Source organism: Vanellus vanellus (genome assembly GCF_965231255.1).
Source record: "Vanellus vanellus genome assembly, chromosome: 1".
Taxonomy (NCBI): Eukaryota; Metazoa; Chordata; class Aves; order Charadriiformes; family Charadriidae; genus Vanellus; species Vanellus vanellus.
In genome coordinates, this window is record NC_138905.1 from 79,682,601 (window position 1) to 79,698,838 (window position 16,238).

Below are 16,238 nucleotides of genomic sequence, written 5' to 3' on the forward strand. Positions count from 1 at the left end.
ATCTGAGGATTTTTTTAAATCGCTCATAGGGAAAAGGTGTGTAAATTAGAATTGAGTGCTGGTGTAAACAGTCGCCTTCTTTCTTAACATTCATGCGTTTACCAGGGGGGTACGTTATTGCCAACCTTAGAATAACAATGACACAGACTAACGCAAATTTTAACTTTCTTATGCTCATGAAGCCACCGCAGCTCACCGGTTGCAGCAACCTAGAGCTCAGCCACCGCATTTTTATTAACTTCTCAATTCATACTGAGTGTAAGTTATTTAAAACTATTGGTAATATTAACTTTCAGCCATTAAAGGCAAAACACAATACTTGGAAGATCCTGCCAGTGCATTTGACGGCAAAGCAAAACCTTTGATATTTGTCGAAGCAAGTCTTTGTATCCTAAAACTCCCTAGGAGGAGCTGAGGGCAGGTGCTCCACGCCTTAAGCCTGAGTCTAAAAAGAGTCATTCTTATTCAGGAGGCAATCGGGAAAAGTCTTTATCAAGCATTTGTAACCACAGTTTCGCGTGATCTTTCTGCTCGGTTCTGGTAATTGCTTAAGGCCTACAGTAATTGAACTCTCTAATAGTGGAGTGACAACAGATCAGTAGCATTGAAGAACTTAGGGACAACCAAATAAAAAAAATCATAAAGTCAGAGTTCCAATAAGTTTACATTTAGTACAGAATTAAGACATAGCTACCCGTTAGTGCTTAGAATTTTTTGATACTATTAAAAACATAAATAATTATTTTTAATGTTCATTCAAAGAGTTCCAGTGTCACTGGCAGCTGATGTACTTTTGTGAACTTTATTTTTTTCCAAACTGATAGTGGAGTATTTCCGCCACAGATTTTGTCTCCCTACCAGCTGTTTTCTCTCTACCTGCTTTCTTAGAAATTTAGGTTTTTGCAGCAAGACTGCTGTGTTCTAGTCAGTGAAGATTTCACTTGCTTAAAAAAAAAAAAGTCTTTATTTGCACAGGGCTTGGTGGTTTTGTTGTTGTAAAATAAGAGAAAGTGTCTTTTAAATTTCATGGGAGCTGCAATGCAATCAGCTTCTCTGATACGTATAACTTAAAACACTTACTAGGAGAACTCTGCAACACCCAGATTGTAGTCTAAAAAAAAAAAAAATAAAAAGAGAGAGAGAAAGAAAGTGTCATGTGGTTGTCAACATCACCTTAATCCTGTTGCCCTTGTTTTCAAAGCAGTTACAACAGCCAGCCAGCCAAAATGCACCATTCTTAGAAGTGTAAGTAGTGGGGAGGGAGTGGTTGTTGTGGTTTTGGTTGGGGTGTTTTGTTTTTTTTTCCAAAGAAGATTAGATGTGCAAAATGATGCTGTCGTCGTTTGTTGTACTCCCCTTTCTTCACTCGTGGTGATTTGTTCTGTTCATTTGCACATGATGCCATTATTTGCAGGTGAACACCTCTGTCCTCTCACTGCACGTGTTGCACTTCACAAAACAGCACCAGTGGAATTTGCAATTACATTGCCACACCTTGGTGTACTGGTGTGTGTTGTACCCTCTTCCACAGCACATCATGTCGCACCCATCCGCATTGGGAGAGGTACGGTTGCAGAGTCGTCCCTGGGTACCAACGCTCCCTGTGGAAGCATCTTCCTCACAGTAGTTGGGTGACTTTTCGATATACACTAAATCCGTTTCCATGGGTTTCTGGTAGCTCTTAATCTGCTTGATCTTCAGGAAGGTTGGCTGTCTTAGTCTACTGGCTCGTACCACCTCCACTTGCACTGCAGCGTTGTATTTCTCTTTCAAAATATATCCAATCTCTCTGAATTTAGGAAGTGTGGTCCAGCAGGTCTTAGTTGTACAGGAACCTGAAACTCCATGACACTTGCACTCCAATTTCATTCTCTCTTCAAGAACCTATGTGTACAGACATTTGCATATTGTTACTGCAGGAAAACGGTATTGCAAGCTTGCCTAAATCTCAGTCAGTTTATTTCATATGAGTATTCATTACTACTGGTTGAAATTTTTCAAAGGCATGCTTATAAATCTTCTCACCTCCCAGCAGAATGCTCATAACATATTTTGTTTTACGCAGTGCCTGTTCGGTAATGCAGTGTTTGTCATTTTATTAGAAAATATTTGCATTCTGTTTCCATATATTGGAGAAGATTTTCTGAAATTTCAGAAGACGTCTTTAGAGACAAAGCAATTCATGGGATGCCAGTGACTTTAAAAAAAAATTTCAAGCCATTGTCATTTTGAAAACAGAAAAAAAATGGGGTTTTAGTGTTTTAACATTCAGAATATTTAACCTTAATTGACTTAAGTAATGTTCAAAGAATGTTTAAAAAATTTTCATCAGCTTTAACATGACGGAACACTATATACTGACTGTGTGGCTGAATGGGCATTCATGTTCACTGCACAATTAAAAATTTTGCCTATACCGGCAGAGGCAATACCAGCGTACCTATTAACTATTTAACCCACAGAGCATACTATCCCCTTTAGAAGCAGCAGTCTTTTCGGTATCGAGCCCAAATATCAAGCAAATGTTCAGCCACAAATACATTTTTTGCACCAGAGCAACGGTTGCAGAACACTGGAAGATATAAAACCCGGTGAGAGGTCCTGCTCAGCTGTGAGCCAAAGAGAAGTGGGAGTATTTGTTATTGCTATTGCTAGAGGAGATTAATCTAGAGGAGGTTAATCCAGTGTCAGATGCTCCCTAGAAGGGACCCAAACACTGGCGGGTGCTTGGGCTCACACTCCGCTCCTGACTTCCTGCCTCCGGTGCTGCCGAATCTGGCACATCCCTCCTTCCCTGGGCACGGGGGTATGCCTGGGAGGATGGCAAGCAAATGCCCTCCCGCTCCATGTGAACAGTGGAGGGGAAATCAGCCTCACGGAAGCGCCTCTCTGTTTTTCTGCCCTCGTGCTACCACTTAAGCCTGACCACAATTACACCCACAGTCATCATTAGCTTATGAAAATCAAGGCCTAAGAACAAAGCAAACTGATCTTTCCCCTTCGCAATGGGATGCTAACAAAGAAATATGAGCTACTGAGCTTATCTCAAAGCATTACTGATGCTGCAGACCATCTCCTGTAGTGGTTTCATTGCAGATCCCAGAACATGACTGAAATGGGCAAAGGATAAAAGGGCCGAAATCTGAGTACAATGGCATAATGAAGCAGAAGGGAAGTAAAAAATGCTTACTGCTTAAGAAACCAGCCTTAAAATAAAAGCTGTACAGATCTGGTTATCCCTGCAAATAGAGGGCACCCTCCTGAGTTGTTTGAGTTTCACTTAAATTGTATGTTTTGTTTTTTCCCAAATTTCTGGGGTTTCAATATTAAAGAGAATATTTGGTTTTGATTCTCCTTGCCAACATACAGTAGCAAGTACAAGATAGCTGAGCATCCTATTCAAAAATACCTTAGACCTTCTGGAACCACAGGCTTTTCCCAGGTCAAAGTCAAGTTAGCCTTTCAGAGGCAGAAAAGGTGATTTCCAGGAAGGCTTACTGGGTTAGGAAGAAGCTCCTATAGCTGCAACTACTCTAAAAAGAAAATCAGCAAGGCTGTGATGAGCAGCTTTTGCTGGACACTGGAAAGGCCCCTGCTCTCCAGCTAGCTGTAGCACCTTTCTGCCTTCCCTACAGAAAAAAAGAGAAGCCAGAAAACTCGCCACCTTTTGCTGGAGCCGCGGCTTTTCAGTGGCGGTGAGTAGAGGAATGCCTTATAAAATACTCCATGGTCTTTCAGGATTCCTCTGTCTCTACTTTGCGCCTGTGTAGCAGGATGTGATTTTTCAAAGACCCGCAAACAAGATTCAAATCCTGTTCCACAAATCCAGGTTAAAATAATCTGTTGGTATTTAGATGTGCATGTAGATACGTGTAGAAGTGCTAATAAGCTTTGCTTGATATTGCTGAAATACATTTTTTTTTTAAACGGCCATGTTTCTACAGCTCTCTCAACAATGCGTCAACATGCAGTTGCAGCCACAAGAACTGTAGCAAAATCCAGGACAAAAGGTGGATGGAGACAACCTTCTCTACGTCTTCACCAAAGAGCACTAAGATCTAAGGACTTCTAAGCGTTACCAGTGGGATGGATCTGCCACACCTGGTTCGTGCTCCTCTTCTCCCTAAGTAGTAAACCTTGGTGAAGAATGGGTTTGTGGTTTAATACATGGTTAGTCAGGTTCTGCATGTGTTTGTGATGCCTGTATTTTAGTTTGAAAAGGCCACGTCAGTAACTTGCTCAGGGAGTGGGAGGAGGTGAAGCTTGTGAGGCTCCTTAGTCTTGTGTAGGCTCAACCCTCTGGACAGTGTCGCGTGGATCCTCCTCTCTGGTGGATGTGCTTCCCTGATACAATATAAAGTGTCATTATTCCTGAAAAAACAAGATCTCACCCATTCTGGTGTCCTGGGTGATGTCTTTGTATATGTATATTTATATATGGATGCGTGTGCATATATATGTTTGCCTGTGCATGTTTGCCTTTGGTTGAGATGCTGCCATTTATATAAAGCACTGCCCAACACCCTCTGTAGTACAATCTTCAGCAACTTTATCCCAAGTCTTGATTTATTTTTTTGTTGATGTCTTTCTGAAGGTCCAGTTTTGTGAGTCATTTTGCTGTACAGAAATCTGATTTCACTGCTGTATTTTTTCATAGGTTCCCACTGTTTATGATGGTGGAAGAACTTGCAAATGCAAGCCACGCAGGCTCAAAAAAGCAGAATTTTCAAGAAAGTATTAATTCATGATCCTGAAGCCAACCTCGCAGGTTTTTTTATTTTTTTGGAGGCTTCTCTCATGAATGTGGAATGCTTGGGGTTACAACACTGAGTGCAGGCCCAATCATCAGGTAGTTAAATTCCTGAACGCTATAATTTGTGTGCCCACAGTCAGCTGTGGGTATAAAATTGTGCCCAAAAACTTGGAGGTCAGGGAATACAAGGCCCAAACTAAGCAGATTCTAGGCAAGACTTTTTTTTTTCCCTCTTTCCACCCAGATGCTGCGAAGCGTTCCTCTCAGCACGCTCCGTCTTTCCCAGAGGTACGTCTGTCTGCATGGTATCTCAAGCAGCTTTCCTCTTGCCAGCAAGGTGCCACTGGACCTGGCAAAGGTGGCAGGATTTGACCCTGTTCGCTCAATGCTGTGAATGAAGAGCGAGTAACGTTTTTCTTCCTAGACGTTCCTCCAGCTCAGTTTTCCTCAGCAAAATTCCCACCAAAGATCTGACCCTGAGCCTTAAAGGTACTTATTTACTCAATCTAATACACTATGCCAAGCGAGGTGCCTGATTAAAGATTGAAAATCATTAGCTCGTACGACTCACTCTCTCAGCAGTTTCATTTGTCATATGTCAGTGCCTCGTATCTAATCTTGAATGGTTTACAGCAAGATCTACCTCCCAGAGCAAATTCCCGTCGTTGGACTGTGCTGCCTCAGACTAATCGTAGGAACATTCCTTAGGTCCCTTTTCCACATACAGGCCCAGTCCCACCCTGGTGTGATCTTGCCAAGTAAAATTTTCTAACTACTGCTACTTTGTTAAATGAATTGTGAAATATAACGTTAAAGCTTTCTTATCCCACATATTTTTATACCTATATAAATCATACACTGAAAATGCAATTTGAGGGTTGTCCGTTGCCAGTTAAGTAGAAAAAGACTTGCGAAGGCTGAAATAAAACAAAATGATACGCATGAAAAGAAACAATCTTTTCAAGTTCCATATCTAGACCCAACTGCATAACATCAGATACAGTTTCTGTACATATTAAAAATCCTATCTGGATAAAATATGTAAAAACAATAGTAACATTTTGTGTGTGTTTATTTTGGCTTGCCTTTTCTGGTTTGTGTTTTCCTTAGTGGAAATGCACATTTTTGGACCAGATGTTGAATGTAACAAAATCCACATTACTTTTTGACTGCAGTGTCAAAAAGAAATAGAAGACTTTACGAGTTTCCCCCCATCAAACATGCAAGCGATCAACTTTTGTTTTGGGTAGCAGCAGTACCAAAAGAGGTTGATTCTGGTCATAAGATGTCACCACACCTTTGATAATTGAGCAGCTGCAGCCATGAGAGCTGATGGCTTGCTGATGCCCTGTGGGCACTGCCACTAAGTCTCAGTGCAGCCTGGTGTCCACCACTGCTGTGAGAGTACTCATCTCACGGATTCATCTGGGAAACAAAGTTGAGTTTGTTTGGATTTGGCTTTTTCACTCAGATAGCCAGGGTGTAACTAACATTAGTAGGGTGTAATGCTACTCCTCTAATATGAGTGTCCTGAAAATATTTTTTCATTAATAGTAGATCATAGAGCTCAAAATTGAGGAGTTCATGTCACGTCTCCTCAGGTTGTGCCCAGCCCTGTGAAGAGAAGATAGGGAGCCAGCAGGAGAGGAATATGGGTACTTCAGCTGCATATTTTTCTTTCTGCTCCTCTGTGAAGCTGGTCCATTGAACATCAAAACCGTATTTATACTCTGTGGGATGGGAGGTGAGGAACTGAATTACTGTGCTTGCTCCCTTTCTTGTCACATCCCTATTTTTCTTATTGTTTAGTTTGACAGGAGCAGGGAGTCTCTGCTTTGCAGTAGGTGGTATCCAGCCACAGAGCGAGATGGCTTTTCCATGGCACTGGCCAGAGCTCAGCCAGACTGGGGAGCATCTGACGTCCCAAGAGGCACCAGTTCATCTCCTCCTACCCTTCACCTGCCTCCCTAGGTAAGGCACCCACAGTATCCCCACTGAATGCATTAAAAAAACTGAAGGCCCACTGCTCTCTTTACCTAAGTTCTCCTCTTGGCTAACAGGAAAATAGGCTTGGGATTTTGAGACCTGCTGCCCATCGGATTAAAGTCCCCACTACTATGAGGATGGGCTATAGAGCTTTACCCATCTGTGCCTCTTCCCTACCTTCTAGAAGAGAGAATGACTTCTAAGTTTGAGCAATAAACTCCTGCAATTGGTTAAAACTTTCTGAAATTTATTTTTACAGTGTAATGTCAAAACAAGAAAAAATCTTGAGAAGCACCCTTTAAACCATCCTGAAAATGGGTGCTACTGCAATATTTTACTCTCTTTTCTACGGAATTTGTTATCAAGCTTGAAGGTAAAATTTTAAGTATCATCTTAAAGGGATGAAAACATTGCATTACTGGTTTTATTCTGTCAAGCAATACAGAGATGTCAGTTTTAGGGGGCGGTGCAGTAATATTTTACTGGATGGGTGATATCTGTCTTGCATACATTGCATGGTATGCATGGGCACGCACATTTCCAGAATAAAACCATTTAGCAAGTCCTAAAATATTTGGCTATTTCCCCCCTCTAATTTTACAGCAAAATGTTCAAAAAGTAGGATAGTACCAGATGTAGCTTCTGGCAGTCAATATTAAGGGTGTGTTTCTGGAAGAAAAAAATAGGCCAGTAAATCCAGCCCAACTGGAAGCAGGAGAACTATCCTCATGAGATTTTGAGCCAAAGCTTGCATATTCAGGACATATGGATAAGCATTAGTTATCCATCCAACCCACCCAAGCTGTAACACCAAACTTTTTGAAATTGGATTTATATCTGCCTGCAAATCAATTGAAGTGGGAAAGCGGAAAGTATGCCGTCAAGCACAACTATCGAAAGCTTTTCTTTCATGAGTGTTCTTGTAAAGGATGTGCAGTGAAATAGTTTGTCTCTTTCAGAGAAAGAAACTTTCAGCAAATGATGGACTCAGGGCTGTAAAACCTGGAAAGTCACATTCTTTAAATCGCTGAAATGACTTAGGAAACAAAGTCACATTTTGAAGAATATTTTAGGCTTATATGAGCATAACGTTAGTTGGCTTTCACTTTTGAAACTGGGATTCAGCCTCCACTGTGACTTTGGAGAATTTCATCCATTTTTCTGGGGACTGCATCCAATCTTTATGTCCTGTTAGGTGACAGTGAGGGCAGTTTGCAACACATTAGGGCATGCTGTGCATCTTACAGAGGTGAGCTTATTAAATTAAAACATTTCATGTGAAGTGAGTTAACACTTTCTTACACATGTAATGCACGGACATCACATAAATATGTATAAACATACATAATTCTGTAGACACACACACACTGCCTAAACATATATATATGTGTGCGTGTGTGTGTACTTATACATATATAATGTGAATGGTGACCAACCAATCACCTCATTAGCTGTTCTACCGCCAAATCATGTCAGCAAAAAAACTCTTCCCAGTACCACAGTCCTGTGGCGCCAGGAACTGTGAGAACGAGCCGTGGCTTAGATGGAAATGTTGCCCCACGTAATTGAATAATCTCTCCTGAAGAGAGTCTGAATTTTAATATTATTTTTTTTGTCGCCACACTCTTATTGTTTCAAGTGTAAAATAAGATGTTGTCATCTTCGAGGCATTCCGAAAACACAAGAAAAACCCATCGACATTACAAAGGAATAAATAGTGCGATGGTACCAGGCTGAATTGCTGGCAGTCAGTGTGATGGGCGTGTTTCTGGAAGGGAAAGAAATAGGCCAGCTTTTTCTCCACATAACCACAGTCATTGTCTATCCTAAGAGCCTAATTGATTGATAAACTGTTAGAAACATTTCTTTTCTTCTTTTTGGTAAAAGCTGTGATCTGCTACCAATTTGTCAGCTTGTTCTTTTAGCTCGCCCCTTAAAAACAAACAAACAGAAAAACCCATTTTTGTAATTGAGATTCCCCATGAGAGCCAGTCATTGTTTTGAAGCTTTCAACAAAAAGTTAAGATTAATGGCACATGTTCCCAGATGTTACTCTTTCTAAGTTCATTTATCCCAGAATAAAGATGCTTGTTTCTAAAAATACATGGTAGAAAGCTGTCTCATAAAACAGCATCAAAGCTTACTTGGTTTTGTTGGTATTTAATTTTTCATTACTCTATCAAAGTTTTGCCCACAGATCTCTCTGTAATCGTTCAGATTTGCAACAAACCATTCTTTCAGTAACATTTGCATTACACTTATGCTAGTCTTCCTTTGGGGGCTTGTTTTCATTTACCACACTTGTACTTTCCATCCTGAATCATAGTGGCCATTTAAAACATGATGGTGAAGTTAGTTACTTTGCTCTTTTACACCACACGGTGCTGTTTTGCCACAAAGCATAAATCTTCCATCAATAGCGTCTCATGTCACCAGGAATCACTAAGCATTTATTTCTTCCAAATCGCACCAATGGCAAGTTTGTTATTTTGTCACTGGTGCTATTAATTACAAATTTACTAGAAACTTCACAAATTTGCCATTAGTTTAAATAATTCATAGAAATGCAATGCAGAGCAATTAGGGCATGCAATGTGGGGCAATTAGGGGCTTCATTCTTTCCAGAGTCATCAGAAATTCCCTGAAAAGCCTAAATATCATCTGTTTTCCAGGAGGTACTTTATCGGACTGTTGTGCTGAGCATCTCAGCTGAGTCCCCAGAACTATTTCCACCCATCTGTTTGCAAAGTTTGGGCAATTATTTATAGAGGGTGTAGTTTTTTCCTCAAAGAGAAATTCCTCAGGACTCTATTTTTAACAGCAGTGAAATACCAGTGGCCCAGCTTTTGAGAACATCCCTAGGAGAGCAAAACATCATGGTCACTGCTGTAGTTACAAACGCCTCTGTCTCCCAGGCGCATCTGGGACAAGTGCTGGGAGAGATTGAAGATAGGCAAAATTCCTGCACCAGGACATGACAAATTCCATGCGATGGTATAAAAGAGCATCTAAATAAGTGCTCTGGGGACAAAACTACTGGTCAGAGTACTGGATAATCATCCCGGTAATGATCTTCTGGGCACCTGGTAGAGGTCTAGTGAGGTCATCAGGGGTCTTCCACTGACTTCAGAGCAAGTTGGAAATAACTGTAGGGGGAATTGGGAGTTCTTTGCATCCTTTTTTCCTCATGTTTCTGTCTTAGGAGGCTCTGGGATTTAAAGAGAAGACTAAAATGAAGATAGCAGGTTTATTCACTAAATATTGTTGTTACCTAACTCAAAAAGCCAATTCAGTATGAACTAAGCCGGTACTGAATAACAACTGTAAGCCTTACCATTATAGATTTAAATGTGGAGGTTTTTTAATAGTGAAAGTGCTGTGAAATATAAGACCTTGGGAAATGGACCAACGTTCATATAATCAAGTAGTTGGATTTTTTTCCCTGTACCAGTTTTGATAAGACTGAACTGTAACTAAGAATTATTTTAATGGTTGGCAGAATCTCTGTAGGAAGCTACAAAAACATGTACTTCCTTTACCGTCTTGGCATTCCCACCCGAAGGTTGAAAAGATTATTTCAGAACTTCTGAAGAAACAGCGAGGTAAAAAAAAAAAAAAAAAAAAAAAAATCTGAGTTGGCTGTGGTCTTCTTCTAACCTTTTATTCCTATTCAGAATGAGAGGAAAATACTGTTACTTTGGTCCTTAATAATAGCAGTCATGAACCAGAAGCTTGGCTCCAAACTGTTTCCAAATTTTAAGACAAGTCACGTTCAGTTCAGCAGGATGGTACCAACAGAGTCCTACTCAGAGATAGATGAGCTTTTCCCAGTTGTGAGATTTTAGATGGGAGAAAGGGGGAAGATGGAGGTTCAGTGTTGTGCTTCAGCAAGTGCCCAGACATAAATGCGGTATTTTTAACTTGAGCGTGAGTAAGGACCATGTGGAGTATGTCAGAATGATACCCACACATAAGCAAAATCTCCTGCTTTCAGATTTTGTGTTAGGCTCACAATCCAATATAGGTTTACCCAGGACCCCCAAAACTGCCAAATTTCAGGTGGATGTAGGTCAGATTTCAGGTTTGCCTGGATTCTCAGAAGGGACTTCTGGTTTCACGTTGAAATTGCAGAAAACTCTGTGGCTGCTTTCGTAAAGGTCCGACCCAAAAAACAAAGAATACATATCCTAGTTTCCAGAGTTTTGTTCTAAACTTAAGTTTCAGTCAGTCTCAAGTTCAGAATGTCTAATTTATACAAATAGCAGATGATCTCAGATGAACCAAAATCACTAAGTACTATATACTGTCCAACTTTGCATATTCATTTCATGGGAATGTATGTCATAACACCAACATTATTTCTAAACATGGCCCCCAAACCATCTTTTATATGAGCACATTCCTCAGGATTTGATGGATTGTACTTAAAAACAAAAACAAAAAGCTGTACCAAATCCTTTCAGTCATCCTTAGCTTTTGAAAGCAATATGATGCATTAATGATTACAATGAAAATACATGTGTATAAATAACTACCGAAAACTGCCAACAGCAAAAAAGTGTGGGAATTCCAAAATACTATTTATGAAAAAGAGTACTTTGGGAAAAAAAAAAAAAACCTACAAGCCTTTTTACTCCTATCTCAAAAACACAAAAGTGAGTGTTATAATTTGTTTTTGCAAGAACATTTACAGAAAATTAAGTTCTTAGGAATGTTAAAAGAAATACATTTGCATGAATGCTGCTACCAGAAATATTTGCAAAAATACACGCTTCTTTGGCTTGCTTATGTCCCCCTGCTTATGAAATTCTGATGAAGAGTAAAAATATAATTTGCTTAATACGAATCAGCAATGTGGTCTAGTGGTTACTGGGCTATATTTAGAACTGGGGGACCTGGGATCAGTGCCTGCCTCAGATATGGAGCCGCCTTCTGTCTTTGAGCACGGGACTTCACTATTCTCCATCTATGCATCCGCTTTTGCTCTTTTGTCCCTCTTTCACATCTAGGCTGTAACATGTTGCTGTAACACGTTCAAAACTGGACAGTCATCAACATCTCCATGGGGGTGGCACAGTTCCCACTACAGAGGGTTGCCAGTTTAAGTAGGGATTATGATGCACCTAGCAGTAATAAATGCATCATTGCGAGCTTAACACGTGGCTTCCATCTTTTGCATCCAAATGCAATGCGTGACTCCGAGGTGAAACATCCAGGCTAAGAGAAGTGATGAGACCTGGAGCTGGTCTTCCAAGCTGCAGTAGAGTAGTGTGAGGTGTTCTAACCCCCAAACACAGCATGTTTTGGAAAAAAATAGATCGTGCCCCTCTTAAGGATGCTTTTCTGTTTGGCTCTTCAGTGAGCTGTCTCTTTCACATCTGGAGACCTCAGCATCAAACACCAATTGAGTATCGAGCCTGTCTGTACATTTGAGACTATGTCCCATAACTGGTCTCATTCACCACTTTGAATTTATAGAATACTTTCATCCCAGTGGATAACTGTCCATAAACCACCCTCAGTTTCACACACAACAAACTGCAGTCCCCAGGAAGTTTTGTTGCGTGGCCTGGGTGGTTTCATCTCGGATAGAGTTAACTTTCTTACTAGCAGCTGGTATAGTGCTGTGTTTTGGATTTGGGATGGAATTAGTGTGATAGCACACTGGTGTTTTTCATTGTTGCTAAGCAGTCAAGGCCTTTTCTGCTCCTCATACCACCCCTGCGAGCGGGTAGACTGGGGGCAGCACAAGAAGCTGGGAGGGGACACAGCCAGGACAGCTGACCCCAACTGACCCAGGGGATATTCCATGCCATATGATGTCATGGTCAGTATATAAAGCTGGGGGAAGAAGGAATGGGGAGATGTTTGGAATCATGGCATTTGTTTTCCCAAGTAACCATTATGCGTGATGGAGCCCAGCTTTCCCGGAGATGGCCAAACACCTGCCTGCTGATGGGAAGAAGTGAATGAATTTCTTACTTTACTTTGATTGTGCATGCAGCTTTTGCTCTACTTATTAAACTGTCTTTATCTCAACCCACGAATTCTTCCTCACTTTTACCCTTCTGATTCTCTCCCCCATTGCAACTGGGGGGACTGAGCGAGCAGCTGTGTGGTTCTAGCTGCCAGCTGGGGTTAAACCACAACAGTGTTAATAAGCATTCTCCAAAATACAGGTAGTAAGACAATTGTACTGCTTCTGTCACCACCAATTCAACCATCTCTGCCCATCTCAGCAGCTAGTGCTTGGTGTAGGACTGAAAACTCAAAGTAAAGGAGAAAATTTCAGTCTAACTTTGGGGGCTAGATGTGGAGGAGTGGTATATTGGAGTCTCCTACAACACTGCAGGGTAGAAGCAGCATTTTTTTATCTGGGTGAAAACACTTTGAAGGGTACAGTAAAATCTTTCCTGAGGTTGGTATATATTATGCAGCAAGCTTTGTTATACTTTTTAGAGGGACAGCTTTTAGAGCTATGAGGATTGTTATTCAATGGACATAAATCGGCATAGCTCCATGGTGTTTATTGTTTCCATTGCAAGCAACTCAGCCATGGTTGCAGACATGAAACTGTTTCTTCTTCCAAAGTGACACTTATGCAGCCGTTTGTAGCCCACAAGTGCGACGTGGACAATTGTGCGTTTGCTATGAAGTGTGTATTTCATTAGAGCTGTGGTCAAATAAGTGTTTTGGGTTTGGATGGAATAAATAGCCGCAGGTGCTGTGGGAGTTCAGCAATGCAGACACTCAGTCCTGTCCTATCACAAGCCCCGACATCTCTTGTTAGGTTTTTGCAAAGATGAAAAATGCCAAAGATGTGATGCCAAACAGCTCCAGCAAAGTCCTCTCCGTTATCAGTGGGACTGGAGAGAAGGCTTAGGAAGCAGAAACATTTAGGTGAGCATCTATAATACATGGCCAGCTCTGAATAAAAAGAAACAGCAAGAAAAATTAAACGTTAGATGCCATGAGGTAGCTTGATGTGGGTGTGGGATAATAGCAGAGAGAGGGGTGGGTTCTCAGGGAATGCCTCCTGCCACCAAGCCAGCCTCCCCCCGTCCTCCAGCGCACACATTACCCCATCCCTCATCCTTTCTGGAATACCTTTCTTCCAGCCTCATTGTTGTGCAAGTTCATCAGCCTCCGTGCATTCTTTTTGATTTCTCGGGCATCAACAAACCTCCGGGAGAACTCAATGCCGTATCTGATATCCGCAGAGCAGCCTCCCCACTTCCAGCCCTCCTCCTGGTTGTAGTAGCCCTGTTTCTCTCGGTCACAGCCACAATTGCTGAGGTTGCCCTGGCTGCAGGCGGCCGTGACAGCGTGTGCAACCCCGGCAGCAGTAATGGCATAGGTGAACGCAGCTTCCCTGCTTCCTGTGGAGAGAAGCCAAAAGCTGGTGGGTTGGCAGAAAGGCAGCACTTACTAAAGAAAGTACAGACATTATCTACAGCAACGGTGTAAGGCAGGAATGCGAGGACGGCGTAACTTCTGGTGGGTAATTCTCGTTCTTACAGAATTACATACATATTTAAAATGCTTGGCTCAGCGGGGGCGTATTACCCCAGGTAAGCACCATCCATGTGACAGTCCCACCTAACCCCCTTCACCAAAGGGGAATTTGGCAATGAGTCTCGACAGTGGTGAGGTGAGGCAATACCATTTGTTTTTACACTGTCTAGTCAGGTTTGCAAGCTGAACTTTATCTATATCAGATGAATATTAAGAGAGTCACTGGCAGCAATGCTCCCCCAAAAAAACAATAGTTACCTCTAACCATTGGCACTGCATGGAAAAAGAAAAATGTTTGGGCAACGTAAGAAATACCAGACCCTTTCAGATGTGCAAGAGTGCTAGGACACAAATGGGGAAGATTATGAATTCACCTTTATGAATGCTCCAGTAGCACCCGTTAGTGATGCTGAGTGTAAAGCATTGCAAGAGAGGCCTGCAGAGACAAGAGCTAGGTAGGTTTGGGTTTTTTTCAAGGTAAAGTAGAGACTACCCCTTTCTCTTGCTGACTTCTCTTGCATATTAGTGTTGCTGTGACTACCCTTTTACGCTCTCACTCTGACTCAAACCTCTGCATTACCTTGGCTATTGGACATACAAGGGGTATGGAAGTGCTGTGGCACCATTATTTCCTCTCCAAAACAAGTGAGATACTGTCATGGAAGCACAGTCATCTTTAGAAAAAGAAGTCCTTTTAGAAAAAAGTTCATTTAGGAAAAAGTTCTTTTTGTTTTTCTATGATGACACTCGATGCCAAGGTTCCTCATTCCCAATTCCATGTTATAGCTGTTGATAGTGAGTCTATGAAGAGAGGCGAATAAACGCCCTTTCTTTACTGGACACTGTTTGGCTGATTTGCCTGTGGGATGCACGTAAGCAAGGAGATACAGAGGCAGAACAATCGAAAGGGATGCTACAGCCCATTGGTGCTCTCACATGCGATCACACTGTCACTGATTTAATATAGGGCTGGATCAAGGCCCTTGGTGTTTTGATGTTCTCATTTATAATGTTTCCCTACAAGTTCCCTTCTCACTGCTGCCCTTGTTTTCTTCTGGTGATAAACAGACAACCTTGTAATACTGCAGCCAAAGAATAACTGTAAAGAATTTGCAGAAAGTTGCTTAAATGCTTTAATGACCACACACAGAGCTCTAACATCGTTAATGGATTTCGGAAGGAAAAAAAAGAACAAATTTTCCAGAGGAGAAAAAAACAACAACAACAACAACAAAAAACGTAGAAGCTATTTTTAATTTTTTTATTTTAGGATTCACAGATATCATAGCTATTCTGGAACGACCACTGCACAGTGTGGGGGTTATTATGTTTTATATTTCTTATTTTCATAGGTAGCTTCCTGAAAAGTTACACTGCTGCCGGATATGAGAAAGATCGTACAAGAAACAATCGTAAACTGGTTTTTGGCACCATTTACTTGTTTCCCCAAAGCAATAAAAAAAGAAACTTAAGGTAAGAGAAAAATAAAAGGGTGCTGTGTTCTTCAGGTACCAAGAAGGTTAAACTGACTTGTGTATTATTTGAATACATTGTGCAACAGAAGGACTGACTTTGCTTTCAGACACAGAAGTGTTTTGTAGGGGTGTACTATGTGTGTAGTCTGGTTCGGTGGTTCCCAAACCATGGTCCGCAGAACACTGGTGGTCCAGGAGGCCATGGTAAAGGGTTCACAGCTAATCCACAGAGCCATATTAAATGCTGTTTTTAATAGTGTTTTCAATTAAAAGTTTGATGATAATGATGCCTGGTGGTCCGCAAGAAATTCTGAGGGTTGATAGCAATCCAAAAAAGTTTGGGAACTTCTGTTCTAGTTCCTAGTGTGTTCTCTAAAAATGCATATCGATATTCATTCCTCTCTTCTTCACCAGTCAGCTGAAGTCAAAGCCGAGACCCGTGTTTTAAAAGGTATATCTTGTTGACTTTCAGGATTTCTTTCTTCATCCACTTTCAAAAAAAACCCCTA

General features: G+C 41.3%; 1 protein-coding gene across 2 annotated transcripts in view; it reads right to left on the minus strand.

The window, feature by feature from the left end:
* Positions 1-1,404: 1,404 nt before the first annotated feature.
* Positions 1,405-16,238, minus strand: part of WNT7B (Wnt family member 7B) — a gene marked incomplete at both ends in the record, with an annotated part of 99,094 nt that continues 84,260 nt past the window's right edge. For both annotated transcript variants that reach the window (XM_082486258.1, XM_082486257.1), the window contains 2 exons: positions 1,405-1,884; positions 13,847-14,118. In XM_082486258.1, the coding sequence (XP_082342384.1) occupies positions 1,405-1,884; positions 13,847-14,118 (752 nt within the window). The remainder of the gene's footprint in view (positions 1,885-13,846; positions 14,119-16,238) is intronic.